This window comes from Gopherus evgoodei, chromosome 4 (genome assembly GCF_007399415.2).
Source record: "Gopherus evgoodei ecotype Sinaloan lineage chromosome 4, rGopEvg1_v1.p, whole genome shotgun sequence".
In the NCBI taxonomy this organism is placed as follows: Eukaryota; Metazoa; Chordata; order Testudines; family Testudinidae; genus Gopherus; species Gopherus evgoodei.
In genome coordinates, this window is record NC_044325.1 from 42,631,976 (window position 1) to 42,655,835 (window position 23,860).

Here is a 23,860-nt window from a genome sequence, read left to right on the forward strand (position 1 = left end):
GGTTAATGGAAGAGCGGACCCTGCTGATGAAGCGCTGTCCAAGCTGGTGCTTTTCATCATTAAAACTTTTGTTGTTTGGGGGTGGGGATCTGTTTTTTCACACCCCTGAGCAACAAAAATTTTAATGACTAAAGTGCCAGTGTAGACAAAGCCAGATACTGAAGTTTTCATGTGGGCAGGCATTCCAAGCATCCATACTCTGTTGATGAAATCACACGAGACTGGCAGGCCATGTCACCAGAATGCCAGATGAGTGACTGCCAAAGAAGATCTTTTATGGTGAGCTAAAAGAGGGAAAACACTCTCATGGAAACCAGAGGAAAAATTTCAAAGATGCCCTCAAATTATCCTTGAAGCATTTCAACATTGACTCACTGAAGATCTTGCTCATGATCGTTCTACCTGGTGAAGTTTTATCCAGACTGGAGCTACAGTCTATGAGCAGAGGAGAACTGCTGAGGTAGAGCAGACGCCCCAGCAGCGTAAATTTCACAGCAGCAGCATTTCCACTATTAATCAAGTAAATCACAGTGAAATCTCTCGTTCAGAGTGCCACAGACAGTTCAAAGCTCAAATTGGCCTGATCAGCCACTCACATGTTGACAAAAACCAAACCAATCAGTGATGTCATGGTCATATCCAAACTCATAGGATGAACAACATATCCTGGACTTCCTCTTTGGAATATATTCTGTGGTATTGGAGTACCTGGCTGTAGATAACAGATTTCTTTCGGTGTTTGGGGTGGTTACTGAATCTATAAAGGCAGGTGTGGTGATTTGTGGGTTTACTGTATACAGTTGTTTACAGGGTTTCATTGCTGAAGCTGATCATGGTGTCCAGGAACGTGATGGTAATGTGGGAGTGTTCTGGAGAGAGTTTAATGGGCATCTGGTGGTTGTTGAAGTTGTAGCGGAAATCTATGAGTGAGTTTAGGTCATCTGCCCAGAGGATGAAAATATCATCCACATATGTCAGGTACATCATTAGTGTCATGGTTCATTTGTCCAGAAATTCTTCTTCAAGGTGGCTCATGAAGAGGTTGGCACACTGGGGAGCCATCCTAGTACCCATGGCTGTTCCCAAGGTTTGGGCAAAGTGCTGTTGAATGAAAAATTGTTATGGGTGAGGATGAAATGGATGGTTTGGGCAGTGCATTTTGGGTGTATATCTGAGGGTTGTCCTTTATCTTCTAAACATTTGAGGCAGGCAGTGATGCTGTCATTGTGAGGGATGTTGGTTACAGGGAGGTGACATCCATGGTGGCAAGGACAGTATTCTGAGGGAGGTTGTTAGTGTTGAGGAGTGTCTGGAGTAAGTCAATTCAGTCCTAGAGGAAGCTGGCCTTTAGTGGGTGAAACAAGACAATCACTACACTCTAGAATGAACTCACACAGAAAGATGGTAAACACCATATCAACTGTGAGTGAACACTTTTCACAAAGTGATCACTTTACATCTGACCTCTCAATCCTCATCCTCAAAGGAAACATGCACAACACTTTTAAAAGAGGAGTCTGGGAGCTTAAATTCATAACTTTGCTAGATATTGAAATCACGGACTGAATAAAGACATTGGATTTATGGTTTGTTGCAACAATCTATAACACACTTAACCCATCCCCCAGCTTTTTTCCCCCTTTCCTCCCTATGACTGGAGAGGTGTTAATGGACCACTTCACCTTGAATGGCACTTGATATATGTGTTAAATACTTATGCTAAACAATCTGTTCCACCTTGTATTAGCTATGACACTTTGAGTACATTTCCCAGTCCTGCAGAAAAGCTCTGTGTAAGCTTGAGAGGTTGTCTCTGGGCTTGTCTACATCAGAAAGTTGCAGCGCTGGTGAGGGAGTTACAGCGCTGCAACTTAGGAGGTGTACACCTCTGCAGGGCACCACCAGCGCTGAAACTCCCTGTTTGCAGTGCTGGCCGTACTCCCGTTTTGTCTCGGGTGTAGAGGATCCAGCGCTGGTGATCCAGCGCTGGTAATCAAGTATAGACACATACCAGCGCTTTTCTTGACCTCCGTGGAATAAGCAGGTATCCCAGCATCACCGAGGAAGCCTCTGGTAATCAAACTGGTCTCCTTCCCCAGCTTGCTCTCGTGTTCCCCGAACCCCGAGCAAGCAGGTCTCCTTCCCTGCGGTTTGCAGGGTGGTTCGGGGAACGCGAGAGCAAACCGCGGCGAAGCTGGTCTCCTTTCCCGGTTTGCTCTCGCGTTCCCTGAACCCCGAGCAAGCAGGTCTCCTTCCCTGCGGTTTGCAGGGGGGTTCGGGGAACGCGAGAGCAAACCGCGGCGAAGCTGGGCTCCTTCCCCAGCTTGCTCTCGCGTTCCCCGAACCCCGAGCAAGCAGGTCTCCTTCCCTGCGGTTTGCTGGGTGGTTCCGGGAATGCGAGAGCAACCCGCGGCGAAGCTGGTCTCCTTCCCCGGTTTGCTATCGCGTTCCCCGAACAAGCAGGTCTCCTTCCCTACGGTTTGCAGGGTGGTTCGGGGAACGCGAGAGCAAACCGCGGCGAAGTTGGTCTCCTTTCCCGGTTTGCTCTCGCGTTCCCCGAACCCCCCTTGAAGCCACCCAACAGCGCTGCAGTGTGGCCACATCTAACACCACTTGCAGCGCTGGTTGCTGTAAGTGTGGCCACTCTGCAGCGCTGGCCCTATACAGCTGTACTAATACAGCTGTAACAACCAGCGCTGCAAAATTTTAGATGTAGACATGGCCTCTCTCTCCAACAAAGTTGGTCCAGTAACTTGTCTCTGGGTGCGTCCCCCCCTTGTCTCTAAAGACTCTTCAGTGACATTTATTATAGACAAGTTTTAATATTTCATGGCTTACATCAACTAAACCTGTACATAACAGAATGTTTTTTCTGATCTGAAGCAGTGGTCAGCTCATTTAGAATGACCCTGGTCATTATGAAAACTATTATTTAATGAAAATAACATGTATTTTAGAAAATGAAATAAATTCTAGTTGTAGATAACAGTTTCTTTAAAAACAGAGTTATCGTCACACTCAGATTCTACATTTTTCTTATCAACACCAATTCTAATGATAAAAGGATTGTGTGATTTTATATCATACATTCAAATATATAAAAGCACAGCCACAAACAATTCCCCAGTCAAAACTGTTTCAGGGGATTTCAGAGAAAAATGTCTTTAAACAACACAGACAGTGGTTGGTGTTAAAAAGTAAGCACAGATCAACACATGCTACAGAGACTCTTCTTATTCTACATAAAGGAGAGAAATGTGGCATCTCAGACACCACTGTGTGGTAACTTTTAAAAATGCTGCTGACATTTTAATGGTAACAATTGTACACATAAATTCTCAAAGCACCAGTTCTGTTTTGTGTTTGGAGCCTTACCCCAAGAAATCTCTGACTTTAACAAGAGCAGGAATAAGGGCATAGTTTAGTGAGAATTATCTATATTTCCCCAGACCACTGTCCAACTAGAGCCCTATTCTTACTGCATTAATCCAGTTTTGCATCAGCGTTACTCCACTGATTCAACAGGAGCCGCACCAATGCAAAGGAGACTATGGCTCCTAATAAAACTACCATGGTACCATGCATGTAAACAATGCATTGATGGCATCTCAAAGATCAGCACCTCAAAGAAAAGCCTACTGAAATAGACATTATGGTGCTTTATCCTGGAAGGTGCAGAGCACCCACCCATGATGCTGAGTATCTTCAATTCCCTTTGACTTCAGTGGTTGTGGAGGGCACTCAGCACCTTGCAGAATCTGGCCCTTAGTCATTAAGAGTGAAAATTCTGGAGGTATGTGGGTAGTATTACACACCTACCAAAAGGATGACAATCTTTGCAATAATGATTCTACAACCATTTGTATAGCATATTATCAGCTAATCTCCAGCCACAATATTTACCATCAGGCAGAGCACTGCAAACAAGGCTGCTGTTTTTGAGTATTCATTACGGATGCATCGGATCTAGCTTACAAAGCACATATTTTATGAACTGTTCAATGCTGTAATGTTATCACTCTCATCCATGAAAGGCCACAATGGGCCTAAAAGCAAGAAACCTGCATTTTTCATTGGGTTTCATATTTTGCAGGACTGTCTGTTGTGTAAGACAAGGGGCCTATTTCAGTTTCTGATGACATTATCATCACTTTGCGCATTACCATAAAGCCCAGGAAATAAGCTATTACCCACCATCACTCCTCCCAAATGTTATCACAGAGAATCATGCATTCACAAAACTGCATTAACTGTCAGAATTAGAGTCCATTTAAACAGCAGCTGTTCCTTTATTCCTAAATACATTCTCAGTTCAAAACTTCATCCTGTACTGGCCTCTTTATTAATAGCACCTTTCAAGAGATACAGAGAAAAATCAGATTAAAAAAAAAACACACAGAGATAAGTTCCCCTTCCCTGCACTACTATGACCACACATGGAATATTAAAAGAAAATAAAATTTCAAAAATCCAGTGGACATTTAATCATTACTGATTGTACGTTTACACTTTGCCTTTCATTCAACTCCAGCAATAATGCTGAAGCAGTATCACTTTGTGTTTCTAGTCAGTTCCACTCTCAGGTTCTCATGCACTAGTCAATGTCTGTTTGGTTTATTAGGGCTTCCCACATTTAAGGGAAAGGTTTGCTTTTATTTTAATCACTTATTTAAAAAAAATCATAAAGCTAACCCTAATTAAAAGAAAAAGAAAAAAAGAATTTAAATTCAAAAATTAAATTCAGGCTCTAACCTACCTGCCAGCTTCCCTTTCAATTCTAAAACTGTGTTCTAGCAAAGATAAAATATACATATTGTATTTACAAAGGAAAAACATTATTATTATCTTTTTTCCCCTCTCTGTGGCTTTGCATCTTTGTTACTGTCTACTGGAAAGACTCCAACCTGCAGGGAAAAAACACTTTAAAACATTAACTGAAAGGACTAAATATCTGCCAGGAAAAGGCACAGTGTCTCTTTAAAAGTCAACAGTAAATTAACTTGCCCAGAAGAGTGCAATAATTAGCAGTTAGTAGCTTATTAAAAGGATGGCAAAGGCCAAGCTGCCATCTGGGATCTCCAGTTTCTTGTGATTGTTATTATGTCAAGATGTGCAAGTTGCATTAGCTTTCATGTCACCACGCTTGCCCTTACTTTATATGTAAATTTTAATGAAAGATACAGCACTTTAAAAATCAGACGTTCATCAAAAGTGCTATTAGCCTGGCTTTTACAAAACATATGGCCTGTTTCTCTACCTTCGCATCTACACACCACTGAATGCCTTGAAAAAAAAAAAGAGGCTTTCAGTTGGTATCAATTAAATACTCTCTTTGTGCAGAGTGAAACCTGAGCCCCATCAAAAACAGCAGACTACAATACCACATAAGAGGACAATATTTTTGCTGCTGTTTACACACAATGCAACCACGATGTTTATAACTCTCAGAGGACTCATTCTTCTTAATGAAAATTAAAGCCAATCAAGAGTCAGCTGATTATTCACATATAAAAGATACAAGTTCAAAAAAGGAGAATGAGACAGTAAATAAGATATTTAAAATTATATATAAATTGCCAAACATTTAACATATTATAATATATTTTGCATGCGCACACATGTAACTATATATACACATTTTCATATGCAAAAACTATGATTTTGTCTGGAGATTTCACACTGTAATAACTAATCTGTCTGCATTTAAAATATATGGTTAAAATGTAGGAAAACATTTTGTAACATTTTTGCATAACCTTGTTCCTTTTTTGTTAGTCAAATTTAAAAAAAAATGATGAAAATTTTCAAAAGAATTCTGATATTCAGAAAATGTCTTCCACCTCTGTTGGTAAACAAAAACAGAATAAAAGTTTTGCAAAAAAAATTGTTTTTTTTTCCCCTTCAGATTTTGAAATCTGGAAGGAAAATGTTGACCATTTCTAAATATATATAAAGGATTTTAGATACATATTAAAAATAGTCTGTGATTGGGTAAAATAAGAAATCCGTAGCACTGGTTTTAATTATTTAAAGGTGACTCACTGACAGATAACTCCAAGTTTAAAATGACCCAGTTCCAGCCTATTGTTTTGATGGATTGGACATTTACAAACCGTAAAACAAAGTGCTTCACTTTTTTAAACAGCACCACTAAAAGTAAGTAAATAAACAAAAATCAAAATCCTCCCAATAAACCAAGCAATTTATTTTTACTTTCTTTTAAAAGTGAGAAAAAAACCACACAGATTTAAAAAAAATCAGAAGGAGAAGAGGTAAGGGGGAGGGGAAGCCAGAAAATCCACATTCACTTTTAAAGCACAAACACGTCAGACGTTTGACAGGACAAATCAACAGTTTAAGCAGCACAGACAAGGCTGCCAATGTAAATGTAATGGTGTCTTTTTTTCCCTGTCTTGTATTAGATATTTATAGAGCATAAATGAGTTTCTCTTCACAATTAGTTACTGGCAATTCACTTAAACATTTGCATAAACCCTTGGCTACTCAGCTGAATTTACTCACAGGATTCTTAAATCCTAGGGGTGTTATTGGCAAAGAACAGGAGATGATTTTGCAAATCACTGATTAAACTACAGTAATTATTTACATCAGAGGCCACAAAAGGTCAAATTTTCTTCTTTGCCATCACGTCCCATTCAACACTATGACATGGTGTTAGAAAAACAACCCTATCCCACCCAAAAAGAGTAAACACAATATTGCAAAGTCTGACAGATTTACCTGGATTAAGACTAGCCTGGGCTAGGAAGATGACCAGACTTTTGACATGCTGAGGCTACACAGGCAATTTACCAGGTCCCTTCAGGCCCTAGTAGTACACATTTGAAAATAAAACAAAATTAAACTAAACTAAAATAAGCCACATACAGGCTATGTGCTTATTCTTTCTTCCTCCTCCTTGATGGGGAGAAATTACTCCATGTTTGAACTGAACAGCAATAAAAACCTGAAGCTGATCAGTTTTTCACCCTGACCCCACATTTATAGATGGGGGAAAAGGCAAGGAACACAGACAGTGTTAGGACAGTTTAGGACATTTAGGATTGGGGTTGTATGTGGCACTATGGATACACTTTGAGCATTCTTCTGTTACAGGATAGCCTAGAAACCAGTTACTTTATCAGGTTTGTACTTAATCTCCCTGTATTTTTGTATCATTTCAATGTATTGGGTGAACTCCTGATCCACCCGAAATCAGTGAAAATGTTGCCACTGACTTCAATGGGGCCAAGATTCCATCCACTAGGTCAAATTCATTCCTGATGCAACTCCATGAAAACCAACGGCATCACACCAGGGATGAATTTGGCCCATTTCCTTTGGAGACCAATCTCAATAGAATCTTAAGCCAAACCAACAGTGACAACAGAAGGAAAAACTCTGCAAGTATAAGAGGATTTATTGTGAAGGGTAGTGGTAAGGCCAATTACTGTGTGCTTAAACAAAGCCTTTCAAGAAAACAATTGATATAGAAGAATGTGACTAGACATCAACTCCAGCTCAAATTACAGTTGAATATTTATGATTTATTTTTATATCATGTATATGTGTAGAAAGGGATAGGGAAATAAACACAACATAATTATTCTGTAATTCACATGTCCCTCCTCCACACGAAAAGACTGGCACCACAATCCAAGCCAAAATAAATAAAAATCTTACCCACCCTTCCTTGAATTTGATGATCATACATTTACTTTACCTCTACGAGCACCAGTTTTCTCTTCGATTTCAAGGGTCTGATGTAATCACAAGCATTACACATCTACTCAGCCTGTAGGACCTAAGGAGAAGAAAGTACATGGACGCCTTCCTGCCCTCCTCCTTTTTTGTATGTGATATTGTTGTAGCCATGGGGGTCCCAGGATATTAGAGAAACAAGGAAATATCTTTTATTTGACCAACTCCCATCAGTGAGAGACAAGGTTTTGAGCTTACACAGAGCTCTACTTCAGAACCTGGAAAAGAGCTACATGTAAGCTCAAAAGTGTGGATCAACAGAAGTCGGTTCAGTAAAAGATATTACCTCACCCACTTTGTCTCATCTCCTTTTTCGTCTGCTAATACCACTAACTCCTAAAAATACCCAGATGTGATCTTCAACTTTCCATGAATGCACTGGGGGAAAAGTCCTGCAGCCTTTGAAAGCAAGAGATGAAAAAGAAACATTTTACTGCAGGAAAACCCATAAATGCAAGATGTGGGAGTCACTGGTGGTTGCCCCCAATGTCTGACAAACAGAGTCATGAATTGAATACACATTTTGAATATGAATTGCAAATTCAGATAATCCATAAGGCCTCAACTGAACTATCGTCCACTGTTCTGGGTGCCATGCTTCAGGAAAGATCTGGAGACTTGTCTAGAAAACATGACCTACAAGGAAAATGGGTTTGCTTACTCTGCAGAAAAGAAGACTGAGTGGGGACATGATAGTTTTCAAGTACATAAAAGGTTGTTTTAAAGAAGAAGGTGGTGCATTGTTTTCCTTATCCACTGAGACAGGCCAAAAAGTAATGGTCTTAAATTGCAGCAAGGGAGATTGAGGTTAGACTTTAGGAAAAACTTCCTAACTGTAAGGGTGGTTAAGGACTGAAACAAAGTACCTAGGGAGGTTGTGGAATCTCCATCATTGAAGGTGTTAAGAACTGATTAGTTAAATACCTGTCAGAGATGGTCATAAAATCATAGAATATCAGGGTTGGAAGGGACCTCAGGAGGTCATCTAATCCAACCCCCTGATCAAAGCAGGAACAATCCCCAACTAAATCATCTCAGCCAGGGTTTTCTCAAGCCTGATCTTAAAAACCTCTAAGGAAGGAAATTCCACCACCTCCCTAGGTAACCCATTTCAGTGCTTCACCACCCTTCTAGTGAAAAAGTTTTTCCTAATATCCAACCTAAACGTCCCCCACTGCAACTTGAGACCATTATTCCTTGTTCTGTCATCTGGTACCACTGAGAACAGTCTAGATCCATCCTCTTTGGAAACCCCTTTCAGGTAGTTGAAAGCAGCTATCAAATCCCTCCTCATTCTTCTCTTCAGATAATACTTAATCCTTCCTGAGTTCAGAGGAGTGGACTAGATGATCTACCGAGGTCCCTTCTAGCCCTACCTTTCTATGATTCTATGCAACCTTTTCCTGTGCATGTGGCATGGACCTTCCAAGATCATCCAGGGGTGCATTCTAGATTGCTTTTTCTTCAGGTTGTAGAAATGTGTGGTTACATATACACAGCTAAACACTCTCAAAGTTAAGTTATTTCTCACACAGAATTATGGCACTTTAAGCAGCTGATCATTATAACCAGAACTGCAGTTTGCAATTTTGCTAGGAATTTAAACAATTTACCATTTTCATTCTATTTTACCATAACACCTGAATTCACTGTGGACCACATACTCCCATGGTCCACAATCCCAGACTTCTGTGAGAGTTTTGCCTGAGTAAAGACTTCAGAGTTTAGCCCTAAAAGGCCTGTTTACACTAGAGAACATTACCATCCCCCACCCAAAGGATGGGATGAGCGGGTAATCACGGTTGGCTGAACAAGAGACTTAGTCCACACTGACTGCTAAATCACGTTCAGCACTGTGTCAACTAACTTGATTGTTGGCAATTGTGTTCACAGTAGCATTCTGTAGCGTACACCTGGCCTAAGGAGCTTACACTTTTAATAATGCATACAGGTGGGCGTAGAATGCACTTCTTCCTAACACCTCAGGAACCTTGAATGGAATACAGAAGAAAGTATACTTAGGAGCTGCAACTAATGAAGCCAATACATTTTTTAAAATAATTTTTTTTTTCTAGCCAGAACAAAAATTCTAAACAACCGGTGGAAAATTTTCAGCCCAACCAACAAATTAACATAAATAATTTGACAAATCATTAAGAACCCAATAAATATAAATACATCAGAAAAAAGACAGGCTGCAATACCTAGTGTCACTACAGAGAGAAACTGTTTGCCGAACCAAGTGGATATGTGGAATTCAGGAATCACAGGAAGGATAACTGGTAACCAGGCACAGATGATTTGTGCCCTCAAAGGAAAGGTCGTTGTTAGCAAATCCCTCAGCACCTCCATTCTCCCAAATTCTCAGTGATACCATTTCCATTGGACATTTCAGCCCCCAGTTCCTTATAGGCTCAGCAACAAATATGAGACTCCACTGTGTCCAGACCACACCAGCTCAACTGGGCAGATTTTCCAGAAATGTATTTGTTAGGCACTAGGCCTCAGGACAATGAAGTCTGTTAATCACTCTGTCAAAGCCCTGGTAGGGAACTAGGACAAAGGGGTTGATTTTATTTAAGTAAGTGTTCACAACTTATCAATTAATTTTCCTCTCCTTTCTCTCTCCTCTTCCAAACACTTAGTCCATTTGGAGATCCACAGCAGGTTTGTGACACTTAGGGTATGGCTACACTTACAGTTTTGCAGCGCTGGTAGTTACAGCTGTGTTAGTACAGCTGGGTAGGGCCAGCGCTGCAGAGTGGCCACACTTACAGCAACCAGCGCTGCAGTGTGGCCACATTTACAGCACTTGCAGCGCTGTTGGGAGTGGTGCATTGTGGGCAGCTATCCCACAGAGCACCTCATCCCATTTTGGCGCTGTGGCTTGTGGGAAGGGGAAGGAAGTGTGCGGGTCTTTCCGCTTCCTGTTCCAACGCCCCGTGGTGCTTTGCTACACATTCCGAGCAGTTTGGCGGCATTGTGATTCTGCAGCGCAATTTCTGCGGTTTTTGTTATAAATGGAGCCTGAGCTGCTGAGGACCTTGCTGATGAATGTTGCCAGCACATCACGCATGGCAGTGGAGCTATTCCTTCAGCTGCAAAGTGAGAGTGACAGTGACAGTGAGGAGTCAGACGATGATATTGAATTGCCTGACGGTGAAGACACTAAATTGCTTGTGGCAGCAACAGATGTGCTCAGCACCGTGGAACGGCGCCTTTGGGCTCGGGAAACCAGCACTCAGTGTGGGATCACATTGTCCTGCAATCTTGGGATGACGAGTGGCTGCAGAACTTTCGGATGAGAAAAGCCACTTTCATGTCACTGTGTGCTGAGTTCGCCCCTACCCTGCGGCGCAGGGACACGAGATTGAGAGCTGCCCTGCCAGTGGAGAAGCGGGTGGCTATTGCAATCTGGAAGCTGGCAACTCCAGACTGCTTCCAATCGGTGGCGAACCAGTTTGGAGTGGGAAAGTCTACCGTTGGAATGGTGCTGATGCAAGTTTGCACAGCCATTAATCGCACCCTGCTAAGAAGAACTGTGACTCTTGGGAACGTGCAGGACATTGTGGATGGCTTTGCAGAAATGGGTTTCCCTAACTGTGGAGGGGCAATAGATGGGACGCATATTCCTATTCTGTCACCACCCCACCTGGCATCAGAGTACGTTAATCGCAAGGAGTATTTCTCCGTGGTTCTGCAAGCGCTTGTGAATCACCGTGGGCGTTTCACTGACATTTACTCAGGATGGCCTGGAAAGGTGTACGATGCACGCATCTTTCGGAACAGTTCCCTGTTCAGGAGGCTGAGGGCCGGGACTTTTTTCCCAGACCGCAAGATCACAGTAGGGGACGTCAAAATGCCCACTGTGATCCTTGGAGACCCCGCTTACCCCTTAATGCCATGGCTCATGAAACCGTATACAGGGAAGCTTGACAGGAGCAAGGACCGGTTCAACTACAGGCTTAGCCGGTGCAGAATGACTGTGGAGTGTGCTTTTGGCCGTTTGAAAGCCCGCTGGAGGTTTCTTTATGGGAAGCTAGATTTGGGGGAAAGCAGCATCTCCGCTGTTATATCCGCATGCTGTACCCTCCATAATATTTGTGAAGGGAAGGGTGAAAGATTCAGTGAGGAATGGACCTTCGAGGTTCGACGCCTAGAGGATGAGTTTGCTCAGCCAGAGAGCACGGCTAATAGGGAGGCCCAGGAAAGGGCTTCCAGGATTAGGGATGCTTTAAGGGAGCAATTTGATGCTGAGAGCCAATAGTAATGTTTGGTGCATTTGATGTGCTTTGCTGTACCTTGGGGTACAATATTTACCACTTCCAGCAATAATATAACGTAGTGAAAAAGAAAAAAAATCCTTTATTCAACATACAGTACATAAGAGGCAAGGGGGTTGGGGTGGTGGACTGTACATTCACAGGTTTGAATATGTCCTATTTTGATCACTATTCAATGTCTGCTGCACTTCAGGATTACTATGCTGCAGGGTAATGGGGGTGGAGTGAACAGGGTAAGAATTATAGTTATCAAGGCTGGTAGGTGATCGTACAGGTGTTGGGTGCAGCTGGGGGTAATAAGAAACTGGCTGCTGGAGAAAGTTGTTTTGTGGAAATACTGGGGAACAAGAAAGAGGGCTTTGGGAGGGCTGTGGGTTACAACGGTACATATTTGTCTGCATGGCTACGAGAGACTCGAAAGACTCAGTTTGGCGAGCCAGGAGGCTTATCATCTGCTTTGTGGTTTTTTTGGCAGACAATTCCCTTCTCCTGCTTTCTGTTTGCCTCCATTCATGTACACTCTGTCTCCATTCATACATTTTCTCTCTCCATTCCTGTGTCTTCCTACTTTCTCTGTTGTAGTGACTCATAACTGATTTGATCAATTCCTCTTTTGATTTTCTGGGATTTCGTCTCAAGTTCTGCAATCTACGTGAGGCCGGTGATCCGGCTGCATTAGTCAAGGTCACTAGAAAAAAAGAGAGATAGAACCATGTAATACACAGAGGCTATATTGTTTATTATCACACAGTGAAGGACTTTTTAGACTTTTGGTGACATCCTTCTCACATACCTCACATAACACAGAGAGGGCAGGGAAGCTAAAGTCATGGCGAGCAATGAGGTGAGTGGTTTTCCCCTAAGTTCCCCTTGGGAGTGGGAATTGACCGATGGGTCACTGGGGTTTATCTGCAATGGGTACAGGAGGTAGCTGGTATCCTGAACAGGGGACAGTAGTGAACAGGAAGGTGGCGAGCTGCTGGGGGGGGGGGTTGGGCTTTGGTACGCATTCACGCCGTCCTGCTGGTGGGGGGCGGGGGGTGAACGCACCGCGGTGCTGGATTCCTGCTTGGAGGGGGGTGCATAACACCGGAGCACATCGCGGGGCTAGCTACATGCTGGGAGGGGGGTGGGGAACACCGGAGCGCACCGCGGTGCTGGATGCCTGCTTGGAGGGGGGTGCATAACACTGAAGCACACTGCGGGGCTAGCTACGTGCTGGGAGGGGGGTGGGGAACACTGGAGCGCACTGCGGTGCTGGATGCCTGCTGGGAGGGGGGTGCATAACACCGGAGCACACTGCGGGGCTAGCTACGTGCTGGGAGGGGGGTGGGGAACACCGGAGCGCACCGCAGTGCTGGATGCCTGCTGGGAGGGGGGTGCATAACACCGGAGCGCACCGCATGGCTGGCTACGTGCTTGGAGGGGGGGGTAAACAACAGAGCGCAATGGGCTGGGGAAACGCGAACCTGGCACCCTGCACTCAAGTGTCCCTAAATTCTCAACAGGGTTTCCTACTGCCAGACATATCACTGCTGCGTGTTACCTGGGAAGAGAGGGAGGGTCTTCTACAGCAATGTGGATACCGCCCTGGCCCCTATGCAGCTTGCCTGTGTGCAGCCATGGTCCCCCCACCCCTTGCTGCACAGTGGATCGGACGAGTTAGCCTGACCAGGACAAGGACCACGGTGGCTCTCCCGATCAACTTGAGAAAGCAAATTGCAAACGCTCTGGCTGCAACTTTTCAAGAGATTACCGAGGCAGATTACAGAGACGTGATAGAGCAAATCAATGGGCTATTCCACGTTTAGGCATGCATGCAGGCAGCCATAACCCAAACCCTCCTATCCCAAAACATAAAAATCTGCTTACCCCGAGCATGATCCTCAGTTTCTTCCTCACCATCAACTTCCTGCTGCTGCGACTGGCTAGTCTCCTCCTGGCTTGAGAAGAGCTCCTGGCTGCATGCCTCCTGGGACTCCGGGGTGTCTCCCTCCACGCCAGTAGCCTCACTGTCGGCTTCCTCTACACCCTCCCCCACTTCTCCCTGCTCTGAACTCTCCATCGTGCTCCTTGGATTGGCAGTGGGGTCACACCCAAGTATGGCATCCAGCTCCTGGTAAAAACGGCAGGTTGTGGGGGCAGCTCCTGAGCGGTGATTTCCCTCATGAGCTTTGCAGTAAGCACTCCTCAGCTCTTTTATTTTGACCCTGCACTGCAATGCGTCCCGTTCATGGCCCCTTCTCATCAAGGACTGCGATATCTGCCCATAGGTATCATAATTTCTCCTTCTGGAGCGCAGCTGTGCTTGCACAGCCTCCTCTCCCCAAACACTTATGAGGTCCTGCAGCTCTGCATTGGTCCATGCTGGGGCTCGTTTGGTGCGTGGAGGCATGGTCGCTGATTGATTGATTGATTGATTAATTGCACTCCACACCTGGCTGAGCAAACAGGAAGGGGATTTTTAAAATTCCCGGGGCATTTAAAGGAGAGGTCAGGTGAGCCCAGGACAGTGGAGTTTGCATGATTACCAGAGAGGCTTCTAAGGTATGCTGGGATACCTACTTATGCCACGGAGGTCAATAAAAACGCTGGTGGGTGTCTACACTTGCTGACCAGTGCTGGATCACCAGCGCTGGATCCTCTACACCCGAGACTCGACCGGGTGTACAGCCAGCGCTGCAACCAGGGAGTTGCAGCGCTGGCCGTGCTGTGCAAGTGTGTACACATCCTAAGTTGCAGCGCTGTAACTCCCTCACCAGCGCTGCAACTCTGTAGTGTAGCCAAGGCCTTAGCTTTTTTGACAGTTTTGATTAGGGATGGATGACTGCCCTGCTGCACGCTACCAATAAGTGTGAACTGCAGAAAGGCAAGTTGGAGTCACACATCAGTTCAGTCACCTCGTTCACTTTGCTTTAATGAGCTGCAAAAGAGATCCTCCATTTAGCAGTTCTGATTCTTCCCCATCTCCCCCCACCATTCCTTACATCTCAGTACCCTTTGGGGGGGAAAACAGGTTTTTTTCACCTAAAAGACTCAGGGAACTAAAGGAAAACAGGCAAGAAAGCACAAAATTCCACCCAAGTTAAAGAGAACTTGATTTGCCACCCTCTTATGTCTATGGCTTGATACTGCTCCAACTGTAGTCAATGTCAAAATGACCAGCAATGGTATCATCCCAACAAGGCAGGGACATCAGTGCCAGCTAACTGGCCCCTGCCCTTCTGGCTCTGTCTTGTGTGAAACAGATTGTCAGAAACTTTGCCCTGGCTTCTTAAACTACAAAGCATTTGCCACTCTGTATAGCCCACATTGCAGTATAAATGATGAGACACCTAGAGCCTTTGACACACAGATAAGGCATTAATCTTAATAAATATCACCTACATAATTCTAGATAAAGCAACAGGAAAAGGCTGATGAGAGTTCTTTTTTAAAGTTCTAATGTGAACCATATTCATAGAAATAAAATTTCCCCCATGACATATGAACATTTCAATAGCAGATCAATATTTAAAATTAAAAGAAAGCAATCTCTACCTTTACTTCTACCTATAGATAGGAAGTTGTGCATCCAGTTAAGCAGAGGTACGGAGGTGTGTCCATCATGGAGGAGGCAAGTGAAAAGAGGAGGAGGAAGGATAAAATATAAGGTCACTGAGCACACTCACAAAAACAATAACAGGAACATAAAACACACACAACACAAAAACAGTACCACGCAATAAAATACTTTGAAAAGGGAAAACACACCACAACTAAACAACGTGATGCTTAAACAATGGACAGTGTGACTAGCCACTGTCTGTTTAAGCTCTTTGGCTTTGGTTTGATTTTCTATAGAGAAATGCAAACCACCCATGCAATAGCACTTCAGTAAGACACATCACTCCACATCAAATGCAAAACAGGGCAACACCACATTAGGCAGGATAAACATCTTGTGGAAATATATTTGCTAAATATTTTCCACATACCAATAGTGGAGTGAGATGAGAAACGCTGCAGAGCTTCTCCGGGCACACAGGTTTGTATATTACATTGACACAGCATATAATATATGTTTATATACACACGTACATTTACACATGATAATGTATATATTATGCACATATATACAGTTGATATTTATTAGAGTGAAATGATAGAGAATTGGTTGGCAAGAAAAGAGAAGCCACTCTTCCTTGATGTGAGATGGATAAAGGATGATGGCCTGTGATGCCAGAGCTCAATAGCTTTTAGACTGTTCACCAGGCAAGTAGCTGTGGACAGAGTTGTGGGCCGTGATGCAGGCCGGATTGGGTCATGTGACTCCTTACACCAACCAGGATTCAAATTGCAATCTAAAGACCAGGTGCATCGCTTGATATAATCATTTGTACTGTAGAAGAACAGATCATGTCCTAAATCATGTGCATCCCCTTTAAGACATGGAAACGGATAGGTCTCCTCACAAAGTCCATTTTCTCCAGGTAAATCTGATTAATCATGAGCCTTTCCAGATATTAGGTTCCAATTTGTTACCTCTTTTAAACTCTCTGATGGCTGGATATCCTTTTCTAATCTGGGCAACCAAAATTGTACACATTATTCCAGAGGTAGATTTACCAAGCCTGTATTCAGAGATCAAACAAACATTCACTTAGAAACTTACTCCCTCTTTTATGCATCCAAGCACTTGCTGGATTTTTCTGCTCAATTTTGGATATTGGAATGCTGTGGGTTCATTTCTTCAGCAGCTTTGCCTAAGTCATTAATTATTTCATTACTGTCTAAGTGAGACAGGAATCCATCCCAGTGCTGCTCCATCCTTATTGAGCTTCCTGCATGCCAATGAGAGGTTGACACTACAACACTGACACAGTCCAAAGCTCTACAGAACCACCTCCCGCACCCTCTCTCTCTCTCTCTCTCTAATTCCCATATCGCAGCCCAGTGCCGAGGATGGGATCAGTGAACCCATTTTGCCACAACCAATAGACATGTAACAAAATGTGTAACAAACTCCAGGCTGAGCTATTTAAATGTGGACTCTGATTTAGGCCTAAATCTTATTAGTAGCCCTCACTGGGGTTAGCCCAATTCATTTTCCAGTGCATTTTGTTCCTTGCATATTTGAATATTTTAAGTTGCAGATGTAGAATGTACAGACCATTATATGTAATTTTCTCCAGGGTGCATAATGAGCTAGAATCATGCCATGATGGCTATTAGCATGTTTTTGCAAGAATTTTGCTCTGGAGAAGAAAAAAAAAAAAGCAAACACTGAGGGCTGCATTTACCAAGCAGTGCTGAGAGTTATTACAGCAAGCATCAAAAGTAAGGAAGAAGAAGAGAGAAGGGTTGTGATGGTGTATGGAAGGGAGGCATATTTCTCCTTTTCTCCCTTTAAATTTATTTTCATTTGTTTCTATCCCATTACAAGCACCATGGTTTACTACAGTCCCCCAAGAATCTCTGCCCAGGGCACTGGTAATGCCGCCCAGGTTGGCAAACAGCCATGGGTAATGGGAACACAAAGGAGGTTAAATGCAAGTGGTTGATTGACAAATCCATCCTCTGCCATGGACCAGGTTGCCTTCTGCAAGCCAAGCCCAGTCCAGAAAGAAGCATAGATCATCATCATCAGTAACCACTGACTGGCAAGGAAGGGAAAGACAAAGGACTTACCTTGTTCACTCATCATCAGGTGTGAGAGGCCTTTGAGAAAGAGAGAGAGGAAGTGAGAAAGAAAGAACACGAGAAAAGCAGAAAGATAAATATACATACACACACATGTTGAGCGATAGATACAGATCAATCACCTATGCAGTCCAATACCTCCTGGTATTGGAGATCACATACTTGAGATGAACTAAGTATGAGCATCACATTGTGCACACTCGTCCATTCCATAGCTTCCCATGTCAGGCTGGAAAGCTTGTGTCACAGCTAGAGAAAGTCCGATGCCAGTTGCAGAACTGTCCCTGGGACTAGTGATTCAGAAGATACCACATACAACTGTGGTTAACTGGACTGGAAGAACCTTGGCCTGTGGTGAAGCTCACCTGTAAATCTACAAGGGGTCACTCACAAACCTTGAAGATCAAAACCAAGGACAGCCTCTACAACTGGACATTAAGAGTCAGTGTTGTGATGGTCAGCAGAAGCAAGCCCAATATACTACCATGCTGGCTGTTGATTAGCCATTTGTACTAACTGCATGTGTGCACACAGCTGGACTCATTCATGTATGTGGTAGCTTCAGCACATAATTTTGAAGAGTTAATAATCACCTGTCAAACAATTAATTAAAGCCCAGCAGACCAGCTTAAGAAACAGATCTCACAGGGGCTAGAAAAAGGAATCTCTCAGCCTATTTTCAGTACCAATCCTTTCCTATTTCTTTTCCTTAACTACTGGAGATTTGTCTCCAAGTGGCAATGTGGAGACTGCCTTGAAGTTATTCTCTACACTTCTCAGGGATAAACCAGCAAGAGGTACAGCCACACTTCAGTGCTGGAGTTTCAGCTGCCAGACACATCTGGGGAGATGGGGATGAGATGATCACATTCATTTAGCCTTCTCTCCTCCTGTGAGCAGCACTTGGGCCCTCTTCCAAGAGCTCTATTCTGGTATTCATCCAACACTACTGCCAAACCCAATTAAAATCCACTTTGGGCCCAATTTTCAAACGTGTGTGGTGCACAACTGCACACATAACTTTTCTATACAAATGTAAAGTGCACCTGCAAATCTGATAACTAGTGTATGCACAAACCTAGTTAGACGTCTAGGTGGCCATTTACATTACAGTTAGCCAGTTATGCACCACCCTGCACTAACACATCTAAAACTGCAGCCCAATTCCAGCTCCAACAAGCTTATCTCAAACCATCACTGACCCCTCCCCACTTGCTTTCTTGACCAATTCATCTCTTACCTTGACTCCTCCCCATCTCTTACCATACCCTACACTGAGGATGTTTCAGACTTGATGCATGCATGCACGCGCACCCCTTTTTAGCTCCCTTCATTATGGAAGACAAATAATGCTGCTAATGGTTCACTATTTCAGAGGGACCAAGATGTTGGATGAATCTATTAGAATGAAAGATTTTTCAACAAGCAGCATGTTAAGTTTGTATTTATTTATAATTTTAATTATATTTTATATTTTTTCCCTTGCCGTGGTGCAGGAATCTAAAATCCAGATCATCCAGAGAAAATGTTCACCTAAAGAGAACTCCAAGCCAGATAAGGGGATTAATAACTGTAAAGTTTAAAGAATGCAAATATCTGAATGTTCTTGGGAGATTACTGTGGATTTAGAAAAATAATCAGAAACACAATATAGGTTTAGCAAACAATTGTTTAATTTTTTTTTACTATAAATATACATAGCAGATTTGTTTTGATGGAACATATTTCTGATTTTTAAATTAAAAGACAATTGACTTATATAATTTTATGCAGTTAAGGAGGTAGTGCTGGGTTTGTGGATACATGTATGGCCACTGGCACCATTACTTTGGAAGGGCAAATCTCTTGTCAGCTCAGATAAATGCCCAAAAAATTGTTCAACCCAGGAATAGATCAAGATCCTTAGGCATTATGATTTGAAGAGGCCTTAAAGCAATATGAATCAGTGAACAACAGGTGGCATGGCACTCAGCTAATGGCTATCTACCACAGGACCAGGGTTGAGACAGGACCTGGGCTTCAACCCCTCAATTCATGTCAGAGAAGGGAGAGGAAGGCAGCAGCTGGGAGTCATTTGGTTGGCTGATCGATGCACCCGACATGCAGAGCACAAATTGTTGGCCATCTGGGGGTGAGGGAGAAAGTCTGTTGGGGAGTTCCTTCCAAACTTTTGGTGGAGGTATTGCCCTATTTAGAATTATCATGAGAAAGGTTCCCTAGGAAAATTTTCAGCCCTTCCTGATTTTGCTCACATCCAAAATACAAGATCAGCCTCTCGCATAATATTTTTGTCCTGATGTTCCAGTTCCAGTTGGGCACAGGAAGTTCAGTGAGCAATGTGAAAAGTAACAGGCCAATAAAGAGTTGCTACTATTTTTGAACCAGAAGGGAAAAGGTTTGGTTTGAAGCTGTATGGGAAAGGTTATTTTATCCCAACTGATTTGCCCATCTGAAATCCTTGCATAGACCCTTATGTTACAAATAGAAGGCCAAAACTTTCCCAACCCAAACATGAGATCAAATATTAATAATGAATAACTGCTTCGCTCATCTGAAGAACTGAATCCCATGTCATCAGAGTTTGGAGAGTACAAAGTGAGTGAGAGATCTCAATCTGTCTCCAACCTATCAACCCCAGAACCTTCAACCTGCAGAGCTCTAATTTGTGACACCAACCTTTTTACATATGCAGTAGAGACTACAAATTAATGACATTAAAAACAACAGAGATGGAAACTTGAAATGATGTTGAGGTCCTTTCAGATTTGACATTTTTGGTAACCTCAGTTTCAAGATGCTGCACTTGTTACATCAATTTATAAGATGCAAAGAGCAAGGTCCCTCCATGGTCATGGGGGACAGAGCTAAACTGTGGTCTAAAATGGACAGGCTTACCGCCAGAAAGTTCATATAAGAGCTGTGAGAAACCTGCAAGCCTGAAAGTCAGGCCAGGTTTTGCCACAGCTCTAGCTATGTATCTATTTAGAAAGCAACCATCCTTGTGGTATGTAGGCACCAAACTCAAAAGCCACAGAGTCCTTCAGGAGACAAAGACTGAGTTACGGAGGCAAATGAAACCATCAGGCCATGCTCCTGCAAGCCCTCCATGCACACAACTACCATTGATGTCAATGGGAGTTCCATGCCTGGAAAGCCCTAAATGAAATTCTGAGGTTTTACTGGCTTCCACCCAAATTGAGGTCAAACTTGCACTATTTCAGCCAAGTTTCACTTTCGGTCTCTGGTTTGTTCAACCAGAAATTCAGTTCAAACCCTGAAGGCTGCAAAGCCAGGCAAGACAAAACTGGGAAAAGGTTTGCACAAACCCATACGAACCACAGTGGCCAAGCTTTCACAGATCTAGTCATTATTATGATGAAATATTTGCTGAGCATTGACAATGTCTCAGCACTAGGTTAGCGCTTGTTATTATCTCCTCAGCTGACTGAACTTATATGAGATCCAAACTGAGATTGGCATAAAATGGAAAATGTATTTCAGAGACTTGCTCAGGATTACTTTTGAATGGAGAATGAGCTACAAAAAACTGTAACTTCCTCAAGCTTGGATCCAAGAATTTCCATACCAGTTGAGACCAGGAATCCAGTATCTTGCCTCCCACAATGGCTGGTAGTACATGGTACAGAGAAAGGTGCAAGAAATCAGGTAATGGAGAGTTATGGAATAACCTACCCATAGAGGAAGCTTATTCCTAAATGTTTCTTAGGAAAGCTCACGACAGCTTTCTGTACTGATGATCTAGAGCAATGAGTTAAGCTTTTGAAGCACACAGTGAGTTCAAACCTTTTGAGAGTCACCTCATACAGGGAGCCTGAAGTTGACACTAACCCACCTGCTTGGAGCAGCGTTTGATATTGTGACAACGTCACTATGGTCTAGGACAGATGGTTTTAAACTTAGCTGCTGTTATCTTAGCCATGATTGGTGCATGTCTTTAATGTTGGTTCCTGTTTGGGCAGGAGATGGGGGTTAAAACCAGTTACGGAGTCAGTTACGGTTTAAAAGGTTATTTTTATCTCCCCAGATCTCAAAGTAACATTTTTATGAATTAAAGTGTTTTTTTTTAAATGAGTGCATTGTTCCGCTTTCCATATCAAAGTCGAGAAATTAAGTGGTGCTAATTGCACAAAGTTCCAAGGGCCGACACTGGATTCTTATGAAGCCATAAGGACATTTTTTAAAGTAGCTTCACAGTGCAATTACATGAAAGAGCAATGTAATTAAGCAATGGCCCTCGTGTTTGAAAACTTATTAGGGGCATTTTGCAAGGGAGTTATATGGGAAACCTTGGCACTATAGTTTGTTTTTTTAATTACACTTGGGTTCTTAACACTCAAGGCAGAGGGAATTAAAGCCACTAAACATAAAGAGCAGGGGAAGGGTACAAAACCCAGAGTAAAGTGACAACTGATTGATGCAGCAAAAGAATATGGAGTCCTTTTGTTCTAGTTAACTATAGCTTGTCCTGTTTTACTGGGCCAGTGCTGCCGGGCCGGGTGAGGGGAGGGGGAAGTTGATTCCTTTATATAGGCTGGAACAAAGAGACCGTTAACAGGAATCTGGGGGAATTGCTGCATTAAGGCCAGGGGCCTTCATTTTTACCTTTTAATGCCAGTGCCAGACTGACAGCCCCAGAGTCCGTCAGAAGCACTACATATATATAGTAGAGAGAAGAGAAATACTACATAGGCAGCAGCAAGGCAATGCTAACATCAGGCCTGCCAAGGCCCATCAAGCCCCCCGGCTCCCCAGGAGCAAGACAGGACTTCACTTTCTATGGCCCATTCAACCAACAAGGGGGAAATGGTAATATGTGCATGAGACAGGGGTGTTATGTTTTTGGAAACCTCCCTGCTCCAGGATGTTTCGGTATCTGTTACTGAGTTCTATGTAGAGCTCATGTAAACCAGGGACCCTAATAAAAGAGTTGCAGCTCCTGCAGGAAAAGTGTGCTCGAGTGAGCGAGTGGTCCATTTCCCTACCTTTCCTTTCCCAAACACCTTACACACCCTTCTCAGGGGACCAACTCCCTGCCTCATCCTCCCATCCCAGTTCCCTCTGCAGCCCTTTCCTGTCAGGGAGAAGCAGCAACAAGTTTCCCTACCTTCTGAACTAGACTATCCCCCCCCCCCCCCCCCTTGTGATTTGAGAACTCTTCAGACCTAAACAGCAAGACAGTCCACACAGGACTTTGGGGATTCCCCAAAAGAAAAGATGCCTGGGAAGCACACTCATCCCAGACCCAACACACTAAGCAAGGCAGAGGGATGGGATGGTGCTGGAGGAGAACCCCTCTCCCTCAGCCCCTGCCTCCCATCTGGAAGGAGATGTGGTGAAATGTAAAATATTCGTCTCAGGCCTGGCTTTCTGCTGGACAGGCCAGCTCTGTACAGATGATGAGCTGAGCTCTTGGCCTCTGGCACACATGGTGCCCATTTTTCATAGCCAGGCAAAGCTACAGCCCAGGCTAGGGAACAGCCATTCTTGTTGGATTCATCAGTGGCATGCCTAGCAGCTAAGAGGCTCCTTACAGTACCCAGCAGTACGGCCAGCCAGGAGCTGAACATGGTTATTGTAGCCTGAGGCCCACTTCCAATCCAATTACACACAACAGCTGTGCGATTCCTCTCCTTTGTCCCAGGGCTTGGACTAGACTTTGTGGCTGTCAGGGGCAGCAAGTTGAGAGGCAGAGTCAAGCTGAGTGGCACCTTGAAAGGATGAGGGAGAAGGCAAGGGAGTAGGAGACAAAGAAAGGGGGCAGTAGACGTAGCACTCATGTTATAAACCAGCATCTCCTTTTTGGCAGAATTAGTTGTTCCCCATTTAATCGATATTGGAGACAGCACATTCCTGGCAGAACCATTCAGATAAGAGGCTTATGCCTATGCAAGTGTATGTGAGAGCATGAGAATAAGTGTGTATGATTGTGCAAAAGGGACTGCATACATAGTGAATGGGCGTGCAAGTGGGAGCAGCTGAGAAGGAATGAAGCCTTGGGGACAGATGAAGATAAGAAAAGGAGGTAAAGGAATGAAGGCTGGAAAAGGAACAAGATCAAATGGCCTGGACTTTTCTGCCTCGAAAAGCCAGTAACATGGCTGTCCCATCAGGGC

General features: G+C 43.6%; 1 protein-coding gene across 26 annotated transcripts in view; it reads right to left on the reverse strand.

The window, feature by feature from the left end:
• The window catches only part of NRXN3 (neurexin 3), a 1,499,321-nt gene that overhangs the window by 1,359,713 nt on the left and 115,748 nt on the right, over positions 1–23,860 (reverse strand). For 21 of the 26 annotated variants that reach the window (XR_003999960.1, XR_003999959.1, XM_030559004.1 and 18 more), the window contains exons 4-5: positions 17,715–17,744; positions 15,585–15,596 (exon numbers count right to left, since the gene is read on the reverse strand). The exons of 1 other annotated variant lie outside the window; for it this stretch is intronic. Coding sequence is in view for 23 of the 25 variants with exons in the window: in XM_030559004.1 (XP_030414864.1) it covers positions 15,585–15,596; positions 17,715–17,744 (42 nt within the window). In the remaining 2 variants the exon portion in view is untranslated. The remainder of the gene's footprint in view (positions 1–15,584; positions 15,597–17,714; positions 17,745–23,860) is intronic. 4 more of the 26 variants (XM_030559017.1, XM_030559003.1, XM_030558999.1 and 1 more) reach the window with 1 other exon arrangement.